The 18586-nt window shown below is 33.0% G+C and overlaps 1 protein-coding gene across 1 annotated transcript; it reads right to left on the bottom strand.

Annotated features, from left to right (window-relative positions):
• Positions 1-224: 224 nt before the first annotated feature.
• On the bottom strand, positions 225-1562 carry LOC149545240 (uncharacterized). The gene is made up of 2 exons (XM_089790605.1): positions 1384-1562; positions 225-1264 (listed from the first exon to the last, which is right to left on the bottom strand). The coding sequence occupies exons 1-2, from the start codon at positions 1559-1561 to the stop codon at positions 456-458; spliced, it is 987 nt and encodes a 328-aa protein (XP_089646731.1). The 5' UTR covers position 1562; the 3' UTR covers positions 225-455.
• Between the last annotated feature and the right edge of the window lie 17024 nt (positions 1563-18586).

Here is an 18586-nt window from a genome sequence, read left to right as displayed (position 1 = left end):
ATTTTAAAGCTTTATCTAAAATTTCATTTGAACATTTTTTTTTGTTTTTTGAAATTGGGATAAGGTAAATACCAAGGCAACAAATTCATATAATCTTTCAAAAAGATTATTAAAAATTTAAAATAATTTATGTATACAATCTCGTAGATTAAGCTTATTAAAACACCCTTTAACTTAGAAAGAAAATGCAGACTTTGAATTCACATTAAATTTAACAATCTTGATTAAATAAAAAACTCAAAACATTATATTTTATAGAATAGTGAATACTAAGAATATATATTAAAAGTTAGATACAAACAAACACCATGGAATGGGACTAGTATCACCAATTATTTCAAACAAATGATGTAACAATAGCACAATCTTACATAAAAAATATAAAATAGATCAAGTGTTACCCAAAAGAAATGCATATGTAAAAGTGAATATAGTTGAGGAATATTTCCTAAGATCTAAGGTGTCTCGTCCTTTGTAGAAGGTGGAGGTGGAGTGAAAAGTGGAAAAGGCGGAAATGAGGAAGGTAGATTAGGTAGAGGAGGAAAACTAAGCTTGGGAAAAGGTGGGATAGAAGGGATATTTAGAGGAGGAATACCCAAGTTTGGTAAAAAAGGTGTATTAAGGAAGGGAGGAACACTCAACTTGGGTAGAGGCGTTGCGCTAGAAAGAGGTGGAACAGTTAATTTGGGAAGAGTTGGTACACTAGGTAGAGGAGGAACACTCAACTTAGGGAGAGGAGGTGCACTAGGGAGAGGAGGAGCAACAAGATTTGGAATATTAAGAGGAGGTGCATTAGGAAGTGGAGGAATACTCAATTTGGGCAGTCGGGGAATACTTGGAAGAGGGGGAAGAGACGATTTGGGTAGGGAAGGAATGTTAGGAAGAGGAGGAAAACCGAACTTGGGTAGCGGAGGAATGCCAACTTGCAAAGCTCTACGACGAGGAAGAGACGAAATGATAGCTTCTTGTTTGGATGGACGGTAGAACAATGGAGTAGACTCGTAGATGTGCATTCCATTGGTATTTGAAGATGTTAGGGCGAGTTGGGAAGACATAGTGATTGAGGGTATGTCACAGAACTCGTGAGGGCTGCTCAGAAGTCTAACCGAGCATGACTTCTTAGGGTTAAGGCTTTGTATGTTGGGAAGCTCCACCGTGAACTCTCCATTTTCATATGTTTTTCCTTCAACATAAACCATACTATTGCTGTTCTTCCATTTCCTGTTGCTGTTGATGATGGTACACTCCACGGCAACCGAGACACCTGCATCCAATTCCATTTCATTACTATCTTCCAATTATAAGAAATCTAACACATGGACATTGTCAAAACTATTAAATTTGTGTCATCTTAATAATAATTAAAATACACTGCATATTCACCTGGTAATAAGCAGAGGGTTTCTGATAGTTGACTGTCACAGAATACGCTACCCCTCACCACAACATTGTTACGCTTTCGGATACCTTCTTCATAGCTTGCACTGGCAAAAGTAGATGTACAAAGAATTACAATCCCCAGCAGAAGCATTGATGCAACTTTAATGCTGTTTGACGCCATTTTTGTGTTGAGTATTTGATGGTACCCAAAAGCTTCTATCTCCTATTTATAACTTGACAATCGAAGGTGTATTCGATGAATTAGGTGATTATGTTGTTTTGGGTAGATGAAGTTAAAATAAAAAAGGATCTCTACAATAAATCAAATGACGTTTGCTATGCTAACTTATTTGAGGATACAGATATGGTTGAACAAACACCTTAATCTTCTTATTCTATAAATGGTCCAAATCTTTAAACTGGCATTTCTTATATAATACTTTCCGACCAAGACATACATAATTTCAGTCGGATACTGCTACGTTGAAATAAGCCAAGACAAATTAGTTTTTAATTGTAACGGCTCTTACGTTTTCGTGTTTCATATATGTCTCCAAGATTGTATGCTTGGGAGGTTGAGCTTCATCTATATTTTTATCAGGAATGGCTATATGAATCAGAGTTACTTTTCTTCACATCACCGTTAAGACTGAATAATAACAATTATTAATTATTTAATGTTTTAATAGGGTTGTTTTCCGGAAGTACGAAAATTTGTTAAATAATGTCTGATACAGTCGAATGCATAGGGGTCAAGTCAAACAATTAATAATAGTTTTAGAAATCTAAATTGAGAGAAACATTATATACATGTGGATAAGTATGAAAGTTGATAAAGAGAAATAAATAATAAAGTTTGTATGTAAGGATATGGAAGAGTAATGGTTTATAACAAAATATTCTTTAAATAATGTGGTGGAGGTGTTTTGAAACTTCTTAGAATTGTTTTAAAGAAAATAAGCACATAAAATTAAAAATTAAATGTGACCAAGATAAATATTTGTACAAAATTAATCATACATAAGAAATCTATATAATAAACAGATAATAATAATTTCATTAATAAATACAAAAATTATAGAGTAATAATTCTATTCTATTATATAATATTTTTATAATATATATTTCTATAAATTTATTATTATTTATATCTATGTTTAATTGTAACTTTATTTAAGACTAATCAAATGGTAATCTTAATTTATTGTTTTAATAATAATAAATAAATATTGAATTCATTATATTTTTATGGTGTATTGTTACATTATATTATTATTTTAATAAATGTGAGAGACATTTTATAATGGAAGCAAGGGTTCTAATTGTGTGAGTGTTAATACTTAAAATAAATCTTGCATAGTACAAAAATTAAGATAAAAAGATCATGGTCGCGTGGAGTAGAAACATTAGTCATAGGGGGGGATTTATATTATGCTTTGAACTCTATACATCAATATTGCTTGATAAACTACCGATGATTATCATATCAATTAGGATATGATTATAGAACTATATCTTCATGTATGATGCTTTGTTCTTTCATCAACTAAACACAATTACTTTAAGGTTCTCCTCATATTCAACTTTTTATATCATCTCATAATAAATTAGATATACATGTGTTGAATTGAGCCTAAGTTACTTTTGAGTTTTTCTTTTAAACATCTCAAAACTAAAATTAAAATAATTTACTTAGTAGTTACTATAAGATATCCTAGCATATGTATATCTTAATCTGAGCATACATATGTATTTGGAGAAGTTCATTAATTCATTTGAAATCATGTTGATCATCTATTGGTTTGTGAAGGGACTTTGCATTCAACACTTATAAGAACATTATAACAATTATATTAATGTATTATTTTACTATCACATCTTCTTAGATCTACTACATGCTTGTTTGTTAATTTTTAATATCAGTCCATCCTCATTATTAAACTAAAGAATTGGTTAAGAAGAATGTTTGCCAAACAAATTTTCAATAATTTACAAATTTATATTTATGTAAGTATAACAATCTACAATTTTACTAGATCATTACCACATGTTACAAATAGAAGTCTATAACTCATTTTTTAAAAATTTAAATAAATAATTTGTACTAAATATATTATAAAGTTATATAAGTAATTAGGTATTAACTAGTAAAATCTTTCTAATATTAGAGTTTGTTGGTAAACAGATTTGTCACTATAGAAATTGTCCAATGGAGTGTATGTGAAAAACTATTCACAACAGTTGGATAGACCCTTGATATATGACCTTCCTCTGACCTTCCTCTGTGTTTAGAGGGGCAGCTCCCTCGTACGATGAAATTTTTGATTTTTCAATAAAGATGGATTAAACTTTGAAAATAAAAAAGAAACTACTAAGAGCATATTTACCACATGACTTCAATGTTTCTATAAAAATAATGTAAACTATTAATGAAAGCAATCAAAAACTACACTTGAGAACTATCACTGACACAATGCTAATTCAATGATTCATGAATACTCACACCATACTATGAAAATAATCATATGATGAATCAACACTTCAACAATTCAGATTCATTAGAAAGAGAATGCCAAATGTACTTCTTTTATTTCTTTGCACCAAGAAAGTAAGAAATGACTGATTACAAGAACAACAATTGTACACACTTTCCAAAAATTGCCTTGTTATCAGACCATAAGTGTTCCCTATCTTCAAGTCCAAAATGTCCCTTATTACATTGATTTTTAGGAATTTATAGCTATTCTAGAATAACTAACCTTTTGGGTTCGTAACTACTCAAAAAGTTAGAGTTTGGACTACTTCGAAGATAGTCTGTAACCAACTCTAACTTTTAATGGTTAACTACAGTTAGAAAATGTTAAGACATTGACCAAAACCAAGGTTAATTTTAAAGTTGACCTTTTTACAAAATACATAAATAAAATCCTAAGACAACTTTAGAAAAATGCACTTCTAACTTTTAAATGTGATCACTGATATTTCCTGAACTTGCTCTCTGATTTGTAGGTGTTGCGAGAACACTGAGCCAAGTTTTCCTTGTACGCTCTAAATGATTTGATGACCTGAGCCAAAGTTTTGTTTTTAATGATGATTAAACTCATCTTCAGCTTGCATAGCTCATGTCTCTTTCTAACTTCATCCAACTCTATCACGTAACCTGACAAATTTTGAGTATAGGAGTCCAATGTTGTTGAGAGACTGCTCAATCTTGTCATAATGCTAGCATCTGAACTTTGTTTGCTGCCAAGTTCTGTACTGATTTTTTCTTCCTTTGTCTCAATGTTATCAGTTGGAACAAAGCCAGTGTTGATGCAATGACAAACAGGTTTCATTATGGTATAGATTAGTTATCCAATCCATTTTTATGGTGAAATTTCTTGAGGTACACAACATCTTGCCAAATAGTTCATAAGCCATGTCAAATGCTCCATCAATACTATTCTTGTGATCTTCAATGAAAGTTGAGATGGAAGATGAAATTGTCGAACAATTCACATGCTTTGTTTTCTTTGATATATTATTCCCCTTTTGGATACTGCGGGTTGTAAGAAGACGGGCTGCTAGTATGACAGTCCAAACACTTTATTTTGGTTGCGCTAATCACTAAAAACAGATATTATGTCAAACGGCTCAGGTGTCTTGCACATTTCCAACTCCATCCTTCAATGAGTGTTTTTGTTAGCATTTGGGCTGCTCATTTTGTCAAACAGATTATAGGCATCCTTTAAAAATATACATTTCTTCTCTATTGGTGAATTTGCCTCCTTTTGTTTGGTTGCCGAATAGATGAAGAAGAGCTTGCGGAACTATTATTTGATTCTCTCCATTTCATTATTTTTGCAGCCATGTTACACTTACTATGACAATAAGATTCTTCTGGCCCCCGGCCTCATTACCTTTGCAATTTCTATAACATCATTTAGTGAGATGTTCCCGCTATGCTGGATGTTTTTGGTCTTTTTCCTAACCCGTTCAGGCTCTTTCAACGCCTTGATGACTAGACCTGCAGCGCTCAGAACCACTGCAACTTTCGCCTGACGATTTGGACAGTAAGTTTAACAGTAACTCTTAATCCTTTCCAGTCTCTCGCCGTTTCCTTTGTTATATCTTCACTGATTTTCTTCGGTGACAAACCCAACTGCAGGAGCACCCCCAAATGGCCCTGTCGATGTCACTGGCGCCCTCCTTGCTCCCAAGTCGTGCCATCTCCTTAGATATTTCTCATATTAAGAGACTATGAGCTCTGTGTAATCTGATAATGTATACTGCACTGATCTTAAAGAAACTGGAAGCGAATAATATTGTTAACATAGTCATTTCCTCCAAGAATTATGGAAACAAGGCCCTCTTCAACAAGTATGCCCGCTTCATCACTTCCAGCGATCTGTGCCACCTTCTTTTGGTACTCTACAAAATACTCGAACTGCTGAAGAATCCTTTTTATATTTGCAAATTGAACTCCTGTGTCGTTAAGAATCAGAGGCAAAATATGCATCCCTTAGCAATGCATCACCATTATTGGAACTGGAAGGATCCAAATATGGCAGCACAGATTCTACCCCAAGTTTCTTGCCTGCGGCTTTTATGAGCTTGAGTATATTTAATTAAACTGTTCATATGCCTCGACTTGCGTGGGACGGCTGAGCAACATGGATTTCTGAGGTAGCCTATCGAAAGTTGGCGCCTTTTGAAAACACAGTTTGTGTTCCTGTAACTCCGGCTTGCTTTCAAACCGGCCTCCAATGAAACAGTGCACCTGTTACTACTCCAAACATCTGTGAACTTCATTTCCAGCCAGCAGTTGTTTTAAAGTTGAATTAGGGTTGGAATTGTTCGGGTTAGGATTAAGGCAAAGAGTTTGAGTACGTAGAGAGAGAATGGCTAGTATGTGGAGAGAGAAAAATGAATGAAAAAAAATCCAAATAAAAATGAATGAAAAAAATCCAAATTCAAACTTGTATTTCTTTTTAAAAGTTTGAGTGCGTAGAGAGAGGTAGTACGGGGAGAGAAAATGTTGAGGAGAGAGTGAAACTCAAATTCAAACCCCGAACTTCTCTTTACAAGTTGGAGTACGTGGAGAGAGAAGAGTACGTGGCGAGAGGTAGTACGGGAAGAGAGAAAGTTGGTTTAGCAGAAAACTAATCTGTCCCTTTCTAGAATTAATACAATTAATCCTCCCTCTAAAATATCCCGATAATAGAGTGAATCAATACTTCCCATTTTCAACAATATTATTTTAGTTATTTAACCAAGTCAAAAGATTTATTTCATTCCAGTTGATTACCAATAATTTTAAAAATATTTTATTTATCTGATTGTGGACAATACCGAAATATCCCTCTCCCAGACTTTGCATGAAAAAGCATCAACAGAGACAAATAAACTGGTATAGTATACAAATTTCAACCATGTCAAATACATACCTAACGGTCGTGGTATATAAAATTTAATTTTCCTATGTTTTTTTCCAACTTTGTCTTTAGGCTGACAGTACTATGTCAGAACAGATGACAACATTGAGGTTAGGAAGAGTTTCTAACAGAAAAACAATTTTCTATCACAGCAAACGAAAGTGTTTGTTCAGCAGTATCACATTCACCGTAGCAACATTATCACCTACTTTGTCACATATACCTGCAATGATCAGGCTATAAATAGGAGACAGATATTCAAGAGTAGCATGATTAGTTGTTCTACACGCCTCCTTAAAAAAGGTCTATTCAACATACCCATAATATATTCTCTCTTTGTATAACATGATATAACATTACTATATTGTACCATAAGTCTTTTCCTCGATTAATTAATGTCAAAAATTGTTCTCATCCTATCATATATATATACACACACAATGATGATTCTTTAAAAAACTTTAATAAGAAAGATACAATTTTCCAAAAGAATAAACTATTAAACTAATGAAGAATACATGATTCAAGTACTAAAATGAATTATATATTAATTGTATTCTTTGTAGTCATGATATGAGATTCAATAATTCACACTATAGGGATTTTTCTCAATGAATTAATTATTTGCATAATATCATGGATAGTATAACCGCCTATTAGTTATAGCACCATTCCTATCACTTATGCAGTTTATAAAACTGAAAATGCACGTGTCTCTTGTACTAAGGTATGCACATTCTTTAAATAATAATCAATCTTTTACAACTCATATTTGTTATCAGAGTAATATGGAAGAGATCTGAGCCCAGATCAAAGTTGAAAAGCCGAATCCATGTTTTGGAGTGAAGAGATCTGCCTAGCAATCCATGTTTTGGATTCAAAATATTTTCCCTCTAATTTTTGAATCCACTTGTTCTGTGACAATGTGTCGGATCTATGATGTGTTTTCACAAGGATATTTCTTCTTACAAACATAACAACGTGTCTCAGTTATTAATAGCCTGACAGGAATGGGATACTTAATGTGCTCCAAATACAAATCATGATCAGTCTCAATTATTGGTCGTTCTATAAATCAGATTATAATTTAATTTCATGGAAGCATGTGATTAATTATTGATCGTCCTATATATCAGATCATAATTCAAATCCACGGAGGTAAGTGATCATTCTTTCACATGACCAATAACTATGAAATCTTCTCCACCATTGGCATTGCATGCAGGTAAGAATGTATTTTTTTGGCCATTTTATGTTGCAAACATCTAAATCATTGATTCTGTCAATGATTATAGATAAATAACACACTAAAGTAGAGGCCACCGTTTTCTATCATACCCAGTGATGAACATGTGAAGATGATTATCAAAGTCAATCTGTGAGAGAGAAAACATCTGATTAAGGAACCATTCATGTACGTGTGAAGTTCCATATTGGTATTGGTTGAGTAGAATATCATCAAGGAGATGAAACTGATATAATATAAACATGTGAGGAACATCAATTCCATGTAACACATTGGTGAAAGGCGCATTTTACTTGTCACCTGAGTAATGTGGTTGTGTGTTTTGAGTTATGTGGCCGTGTTTTTTGCAGAGGTCTCTACTTTCCTCTACGATGAGCATCTAAGACAACTAAGTACTAAGATATCATTAGTTGTTGTGTTTGTAAATATGTTGTCTATCATCCATTTTGTTGTAGTTTTCTTAACCAGCAGTGAAGATTCTTCTCTCTCATCGAGTCCCACTGATATGTTCATCATTGGTGGATGCTTCAAGTATCCTATTTCGTACGATTTCTGTTGTTCTAGATGATCAAATTATTGGAAAAATTTGGGAAAATAAATAAAAGAGGTGTCATATAGATAAGGGATTGTTTCATTCATTTAGGGCTTGTTTGGTTGCTGGAATAGGAATAGAAAAGTTGGAATACGTTTTCCATTTTCTGTTTGGTTCGTCACTTGGAATAGAGAATAGGAGTACATATTCCCATTTTGCCTCTAAAATGAACTTATACCTATTTCAAAAAATACTTGTTATTGGAATAGCCATTCCTATTCCCAATATTACATGCCTATTCTCCATTCCTATGCCCACGACCAAATGGGCCCTTAGAGTTATAAAGTTAATTGGTGGGTTCATCATTGTCTAAAGGGAGTATTGTAACGGTCTGGTTCTTATAAAATCAACTTTCAAAGGTTTTTAATATTTGGGTGGTCATGGCAATGTGCCATCATCACATGCATATGATGCCATGAATAGGCCGAGTCTTCCGATTGTGGCCTTCAAAATGAAATATTTGAGATATTTGTACACTCTACCACAATATCTTGTATAATTTAGATATAAGAGAAAATAATATATAATGCCCATTACAAATGTATTAAATGATATTATCTTGGATACACATGATGGGGCTTCCAAAAGATCATAAAAATAATTCAAATGGATAAGCTATAATAGGATCTTTTTGGAGGCTAGCAACATTGGGGGATGGAGGACCCTCTAGTTACTTTGAGATGACGCTTGTATAGGAAGCATTTTTGGCTTGTTTTCTTGTTTATATATTTTTCTTTTTGATGTTTATAAATTAAAAGAATACATATTTTATGAAAATTGATTTTGGAGATAGTTTTGGGAGATGATATTGCACTCAATATGGATTGTTGTTGAGTAAGCTTTAGAGTATATGATCAAGAATTATAACCTAATCTTTGGCATCTTTGTATCACAAGACAACCTGATTTAGCTTTGAATGACTATGGATTTCATACTTCAAAAGAAGACATTCTCAAAATATGTATTCATGTTATGTAATAATTTTTTTTTAATGAAAGTCTTAAGGAGGGTCCCTAAGAGAAGGTGTATTAGATATTTTTAGGATCAATGTGTTGGCCTAAGTGTTAAAGAATAAGTAGTACATAGATTGGTAGACTTAGTCATCAAAGGTGTTGTCATTGCTGGCAACACAATAGAAAGGGTCATGATTGGTAGACAAGCAAAACTCACAAGGCATGCCAATGTGTGACCCTAACACTCAAGGAAAATAAGGAAATATGACAAGCTCAATGGAAGTGATGATAAAGGTAATCCACTTAGATAAAACATGTTAAGTAAAGTCCACTCAATTAGAAGAACACCAAGTGGCATAAATTATAGGTAGAATAGCAAGGTGGCTTTGAATGATAGACAAAAAACAATATACCCATGACTACCTAGTCATGTAGAGGGTAGGAGAACACTTGAGGTCACATTTAATGGTGATTGGAGAAAGGACCAAGGTACATACTTTAGAAGAGTTCAGATTTTAATTCTTTACAACTAAATCTAGTCACCAAGAACACATTGCACCTGTGAATCTTTTATAAACACACCACAACATGATGAGGGAGGTCACCACTATAATAGGTGGTTGAACAATAATAGGGAGGGAATTCAAATTTTGAATTCTTAGATTGATGCTTCCAAGAAAAGTAAGAAGAGGAGTATAAAAGAAAATGAACTTGAAAGGGAAAAGGTTAGATTGTCAAGTGAATAACCCAGGAGAGCCAAAAGTGCCAAGCTAAAGTGGAATCTCATCAAGTGAATAAGGGTGACCACAGAGAGATCATCTTTAAGGTAATGATTGTGCTGAGAAGAGGACAGTGAGCCAAAAATAGTGCAAGGAGTATTGTGTGTACAAGCTAAAAGAGTAAAGCACACCAATGACCACAGATTGAAGTTGTACAACCCAAAGAAGGTAGGGCAGAATTCTAAGACTAGTCAAGAAAGAGGAAGAAGGATCTAAATCAAGCTAAGTTTAGTAGCTAAACTGATAGGTTATTTCTCTATTATTTACTTATCTATACAATAAAAAATCCCATTAAGGGTGGACCCAAACATGTCCCTTGTAAAAATCCCTTAATAGGGTGACACATTAACTTATGTTTCAAAGTCCTTTAACTAGTCCTCTCCTAAAAGAGTAGTCTATCTTAAAATGTATTATTAAAATCCCCTTATAGGGTACACCTTATAGTGTTATAATATATTAACAGGGATGAGCACCTCAACAGGCAGAATTTAGAAGAGTGAAAACTTGTGAGGACCAACTCACACATGATGGATGCATGTGATCAGTTAGTGATTATTCTCTCACACAAATAAATGTGAAATATTCTTTGCCATGGGCATTGCATGCAAGTAAGATTGCATTTTTGTGACATTTTATGTTGTACACATCTAAGTCATTGATGTTGTCAACGATTATAGATAAATAACAAATTAAAGTAGAAGTCACCATTCTCTATCATACATAGTAATGACCATGTATAGATGATTATCGAACTCAATTTATGAGAGAGACAATATTTGATTATGGCACCATTGATGTATATGTGAAGTTCTATTTTGGAAAATGGTTGAGTGGAATATCATCAAGGAGATGAACCTAATATAATATGAACATGCGAGGAACACCAATTCTATGTAACAACTTGCTGAAAGGCACATGTTACTTGTCACATGAGTTATACATTAGGGAGGGGATGAACACTCAACTTGAGGGGCTGCACTAGGAAGAGGCAAAACACTTAATTTTGGAATCATCAATACACTTAGTAGAGGAGGGACACTTAACTTAGGTAGAGTAAGTATACTCAAGAGAGGGGGTGCAAAAAGATTTGGAATATTAAGATGTGACACAGTTGGAAGTGGTGGAATTCTTGGAAGAGGGGGATTTTTTTTTTTGGAAATGAAAGAATGGTAGGAATAGCAGGACACTTGAAGGTAGGTACTAGAGGAATGCCAACTTGAAAAGCTCTATAATAAGGAAGAGAGGATATGATGACTTCTTGTTTAGATGCACAATAATATTATGGATTAGACACATAGTTGTGCATTGAGATTTTTATAAATTAGGGTGGTTTGGAAAGATGTAGTGATTGAGGGTATGCCACATAACTAATGAGGGCTTCTGAGAGTCTAACTGACACAAATTTCTAGGTAAAGCCTTTTTTATGACATGAAGCTCCATCATAATTTTTGTACAATAAGATTATGGAGTAGACACATAGCTGTGCATTCCATTTGGATTTGAATATGTCATTTAATTTATGAAGATGTAGTGATTGAGGGCGTCTCACACAACTAATGAGGGCTGCTCAAAAGTCTAATTAATACAATTTCCTAGGTTTAAAGTTTTCTTATGATACGAAGCTCCATTTCGAATTCTATATTTTCATTTGTTAATCTTATAAACATAAATTTTTCTAAAGCATGATGTCAATGGTAACTCATCATTGTAATGAATTTCATTGTTATTGTCCTTATCTATATATATTAACAATATATTGTGATCCTATTCAATAGGCTATAGACTTGGCCCAAATCTCATTAATTGGTCCTAGACTCTTGGATATCTGCCTTCTCTGACCCTTTCACAAAAGAGATATAGTGACATTCATTTTTTATGCTAGTTGTACCCTCTAGAAAGAGGAAAATAATGGGGTTTTTATAAGAAAGTCTGAGGACTTTAGTACATCATATTATTGAATTGTCAATAATATAAAGGAGCAACATGTTAAATATTCACCCACTCTTACCATCCTCATCCTCCTACATTTGTTAATCAAGCTATTTCCATATATTGGGATCTAGTAAATTGTATGCAGTTTTATGATTTTCTTACTATTGGTATAAGTTTTGGCTAGGAGATAATGTAATAGAAATTCTAGATAATTTAATAGATTTTATTGCATGATACAATTCCCTCAAAACACATACCTTGGTTTTCCACCTTCTCTCCTTTTAATTATTTATCCTTTTTTTTATTTTATCTATTGTAAAAGCCTTACTATTCTACAAATTTTGAGTGATTTTGTTTCTTTTAGCTCAGGATTTGGGATTATTGTAAGGATATTTCAATGATTCTTATTGTCCTAAAAGAGAAGATGGTAATGAATTATAAAATAATTCTAAGGTTTGGAATATTTTTTGTGACGGGAAAATGGACAATTATGTGGAGCGAATGGTGGGTTTTCACCAAGGTTTATATTACTAGTTTTCAAAGACTTGGACATATGAGAGTGTGAAAATTGGTAGCATTTCATTTTTTGTAATGATGAAGGCCATTGTGACTATCATTTAGTTGAGAATGTATGGCCCTAGATGGCTAGAAACAATAAGGTGTGATACAAGGAGAATTTGGAGAGTTTTCTTAACCTAGCTTGAAGGATTCTGAGATTGTACAGTGGTTTTAATACCTGGAGGAAATTCTTGGAGAATGGAAAATGACTATAATTGTGTTAATTAAGTTTTTCACACTAGAGAAAGGTACAAATATTTCACTCTTGTATCTTCTCTATGCTTAACCATTTTAGACAAGATATTGAGTTTTGTTTTACTTTTTGGAATTTCTCCTCCCTATATATGTTGGTCGTTAGGGAAAAAACTCAACAGGTGGGTCCTTCCACTAGGGGATGGTATTTAGATTGTATAATCTTTAATTTAATTTACCCCACAACCTAGTCCTACTCCTACCCAATATATTGAGATAAATAACCTAACTTTCACTCACTGATTTGGCTAATCTGGCACAATGTAAATGAAAGACATGTAGCAGTTGGAAAAATTAGGGAGAAATGATTCATCATCTACAACCATCTTTTGATATCCTCCATGTCACTGTACTCCATGCTCTTTAAATGCATATCATGATCAATTCTACTTAAATTTGATCTCTTGTAGCTAAGTGCACTCTTTCCCTTGTTCAATCTATCATGTCCTAGAGTAATTACACTTTATGATCAAATTCTATTCTAATTCTCAGTTATTACTCTCATTTGTAATACTATCTATGGATGCATGAGTTCAAACTCAAGGTTGTATCTGGGTTATTCCTGCACCATATAAAGGCAAGTTTTGTATTTGAGAAAAAGAGATCTCTCTTTTTTTGTTCTTTCAAAGATATTCTCTGTAAATCTTCTTGCCTCTTATTCAATAGAAATCACTGCTATTATGTCCATTCTCTGTCAATTAGATTTGTGTTATCTAGTTATACCTCATCTTTCTAAATGTATTTTGGAAATTTCAATACTGTATGATTCTATTCATTTCAGTTAACTAATATATTAAGTGAATTTTTGTATTCCTTGTATGGTTATGTTACCTTGTTGGCTTTTCTATGGTAATAATATTAAATGAATATAAATAGTGGTATGTCTTGTGAAGCCTATTGGATCTTAGTGCAGTTATCACAAGGAAGTAGATAAAATATTATTTGTTGTATCACCCCCTCTAGATTAGAATAGGTAGTTTAATTTTCATGCATCCCCTTCTCCCTTTTCCTCTCAAGAAGTAGTTAGGTGTGCCCTGATAGTAAGGAAGCCAACCTTCTCTAGAGACTCAATCTCTAATTGCAATGTCCCACATTTTTGAGATTGTTTCCATGTTATATGGGATTTCCTTTAGTCAAAACATTAGGAAAGGGTACAGACTTTCGCATCAATAGTTTTTGGCATGTGTGGTGGGACTCGAAATTGAAGCACTTTTAAGTCTATTGGTTCACTAGTGTCAGTGAAGAAGAACTTCATATTAAAGCTAAGGAGACAGTGCTACTCTTAGCATCCCAAGCCTTCAAGAGGCTCATATTCAAGCAATTGGTGACTCCATCCCTAACTCTTGGTTTTGTAATAGCTAGTTTTCCTAGGTCTTAAATAACAACTAACATACCTAAAGGAATACAATTATGCTTCAATGTCATAGGAAGACAATTAAATTAGTTTCAATAATATGAAAGAGATTGATGGTTAAAATTAGTTAATCAAAATTTCTTAACTAAGAACTTAAAATAGCATTAATGAATTACTATAGAAATTAAAATCCACATACCATGAATTTGGAATCAAAAAATCATTGTAGGGATGCTTCTACAATCACCCAAACTAGTACACAAATACCACTATAACAAAATCATATAATGACTATCATTCAATACCGCTATATCAAAAACAAATGACAATTACTATTAATTACTACTATATAAAATTATTGTATCAAAAACCATTCCATCAATTAGGGCATCGATTACTATTGGATTATTTAGGGCTTTAGATACCACTGTATTATTTAGGGCTAGATCATCTAGGGCATCAAATACCATTGTATCAATTAGGGCTTCAGATACCACTGTATCATTTAGGGCTTCAGATACCACTGTATCATTCTTTTCCTTCCAATTTCTTAACTATGGCAATAACTTAAGATTAGAAGATATGCTCATATTTATTATTCATATAAATGAAAGATTGATATAACAATCCATCAGATAAATCTTTCTCTTGCAACTAAATGTAAAATAATTGTAATGATGATAAAACTCAATTAATATTTCCTTAGTTTTGCATATACATCATAAAAGTAAAAATACGTGTTTCCAGTAACCAATTGAATGTATAGCTTATATGTGTCTGTCGTATGTCTAACAAATTGGGGAGAGGTGAAACATTGTTAGGGGCTTAACCACACAACCTCGAACCATAACTTATCCCTACACAATCTCTAACAAGAAAGGCCCTCCCTACCCAAAATGGGACTTAGAACAACTACCATCTACTGAGCATCCTGGTATTTAAACACACCATTCCACTTGATAGTAGGAGATTACAATAATAGGATCATGCATGAGCTATTAAATGATATTATTATAGATTTAATGTATCATATCTGACTTTTATTTCTCTAATACATTGTAGACTCCATCTTACCTCTCCACCTGTTCCATGGCTATACAACTGGTGAATCCTAGGTGCTTTGATCTTAGAGCAATTGACTCTGTCTATTGATTCCCTACAAATTGATGAATAACATATATATTCTATCTTATGATTTGAAAAAGATATTCTTGAAGATTGCAGAATTTATTGTATAATTCTAATCTCCATTGGCATAAGAATTTATGGATTCATTTTATGGTTACTTGGCTATCAATTTCCATGATGAAGGTTAAATTTTTCAAAAAGATTATTCTATAATTTCAAACAAGATATCATCAGGATAAATGCTAAGAATTGCTACTATGAAATTTGATGTTATTGTACCCTTTATTTTAGGTTTGATTGCATTTGGAAAACTCTCCCATAAGAGATGCTATTTGACTCTTTTATGATGAGTTAGGAAACTATGAACTAAGAAGAAAATTCATTATTCATATCATGGATTATTTAGCATGCTTATAACATGATCATGGGTAAGAGAGATATTACTGAGCCTAGCCAGCTACTATAGTAATTGAATTAAAACATAGGAATATCATAATCTAAAATGATAACTCATGACCTATTAAATTGTTCAAAGTTGTCTATAAACTTATAATTTGTTTTGAAATCAATTTCCCACCAGTTTCTTAAAGACATCACCTTCAACACATATACCTCTAATTCCTAGCCGAAAATACTTGCATGGAAAAGTGTAAAATCACACTGTCTGAGTCAAGATTATAATTTTGATCATTGTAAGGGTATCAGCAAAAATAAAATCTTGCAATGAGATAGAGTTTGACATTATAGAGGCAAGGAGATTTGAAAAATAATAGTAGAAAGAATCTAGAAATGTAGAAAAAAGGTGTTCGACTCCTCTCATGGTTTCCATTTTAAAAGGTCTAGCTGTGACTTCTTGGTTTCCATCAATTCCAAAGAAGTCTATTCAAATTCCAATCATTAATTTGATTTGAAAATGAAGAAGGAATAAAATATGAAGAGTTGTAAAGAAGAGTTGAAAAGATTATAATTTTGATTAATGCCAATTTATCATTGCAAGTGTTAATCGGTTACAAGAAAAGAATATTAAAATGGAAAAATAAAAATGGAAGATTATAGTTCGAATATTATTATAATTCAAATTTTATTATATCTTGAATATTATTATTATAATATATACTTGCATATGTTCATTTAGATATATCAATGGGGTGACATCATTATATTAATTTATTATAATAATAAGGTGAAAGATCATATTAAATCCTTTGAGGTACATTTTAATTTTAACCCAATTATTTATTTAATTAGCTCATGCGGGTCCCACAGATGTATCCTACTCCAAGTGGCTAGGTCCTTAACCCATCTACCTAGTGATGGTGATGCTCCTATGCCTAATTCTTTTCTGACAATGCTTCCACCCCTTTGATGTGTTTCTTGCAAGGAAATTCTCCACAGTTAAATTGTATCATCATAATAAATTATTTAATCATAATTAATCATAATGGTTAACCATCTTCTCAATTCCATGAATTTGTGATAAATGATCAACTAGCTTGATATCTTCATTTGAAATTATAACGACTAACCATCTTACCATTTTGTAAGATTATAAAAATTAATCTACCAACTGAATTCATGTGTACCTTAGTAGCTATATCTTAAATTGTGTCAAAGATTGGGATGTAATAGGTTTCTAGACTAGAATTGTTGTGATTCATGCCCAAAGGTCAAACGAGGGCATCTTCTAGAGTTACTTGTCAATATACCAAGATTTCATTTAGAAATCCTAGAAGAAAAAGGAATAGACTCTCTCTATCACTAGTTAGGAGTTATGAAGTAGCACATACACCTACTAGACCCCTTTCTACTCCTCCTACTAATATATCACAACCCAGGGTGCCATTTTTTCATTTGAATAGACCATTATTCCACATGGCCCTCCCTGGGAATTAGGTTTTTTCCACCTTCAATGGTGAGAGTCCTCTTATTTTAGCCCAAAGACATGATATCCCAGTATCTTCTCTTAAGAGTCTACTTGATTTTATTGGCGAAACTTCCATTTTTCCTATAGAGAATATTCAAGAGATTTCAAATATCTACAATATACATGGTATTATAGAGGATTATTTTGTTGTTAGAATTTCAGCCTCATCATTAAAAGGAAAACCCTTATAGTGGTATAAGGGATTACCACATCATTTTATTACTACCTAGGATGAGTTAGGAGAAATATTATGCAAACATTTATGAGATAAAAGTGACCATCTATCACTTTTGGAGAAGCTAACTACCATTAAGAGAGCACCCCATGAATATCTGACTAATTTTAACTATAAATTTTAGAAGACATTGGATAGAATACCTATTGTAGTAAAGCCTTCCCCTAATAATGCCTTCTTGCATTACTTAAGAGCTTTCAGTAGTGATATTTCTACTACTTTACAAGCCATGGGAGGTGATACTTTACTAGCTGCACATGAAATTTCCATAAAGTGGAAAATATCTTGATTCAAGGAGGGAAGTTAGCTCCAAGGGCTCCAATGTGTTTCTTCCCAGACATGCTTACTCATCAGCCTACAGTAGCCTTATTCTTATCGCATCCACAAGCTAAGCTCTTGCCATAAATCCAATAGCCTCTACATCTTCGAATGAGCTAGGAGAGTTAAAGGACATGATGTAGGCCTTGATGCAAAATATAGAAAATAAGCTACAAGATTAAGAGAAGATGCTAGAAGACAACCTCTTAGTGGTGCAAAAGATGGGCAACAAGGTAGTGATCTTGGAGAGGAAACAAGCTCAAAACAAAAGGCCTTTCTAACCTCACTATCAAAACCCTACATATAGGCCACCAAATTAGGATTGGGGTTATGCTCCATACAATCAGAATAGCCTTGTGGGTAATGTCTCTATAGAAAATACAAACAAAAATATTGTAAGGGCATAAGTTCCTCAGAACAACCTTGCTCATAAGAAAGATTTTTGTCCTTCTTACAATTATTCCTATGGGTATTGTATGTTCTATAGGGAAGCACCATCTCAAGCATTAGTCATGCAAGAT

The sequence above is a fragment of the Cupressus sempervirens genome, chromosome 7 (genome assembly GCF_028749045.1).
Source record: "Cupressus sempervirens isolate cs-2001-9-10 chromosome 7, ASM2874904v1, whole genome shotgun sequence".
In the NCBI taxonomy this organism is placed as follows: Eukaryota; Viridiplantae; Streptophyta; class Pinopsida; order Cupressales; family Cupressaceae; genus Cupressus; species Cupressus sempervirens.
Note: the sequence above shows the minus strand (reverse complement) of the source record. Positions and strands in the feature narration are given on the sequence as shown.

What these genes read in the sequence shown, in the direction of transcription:
- LOC149545240 (XM_089790605.1), bottom strand. Translation starts at nt 1,561, where the DNA reads ATGGCGTCAAACAGCATTAAAGTTGCATCAATGCTTCTGCTGGGGATT. An exon ending in AACCCTCTGCTTATTACCAG is followed by an intron (nt 1,265 to 1,383) that starts GTGAATATGCAG and finishes AATTGGATGCAG; the next exon opens with GTGTCTCGGTTGCCGTGGAG.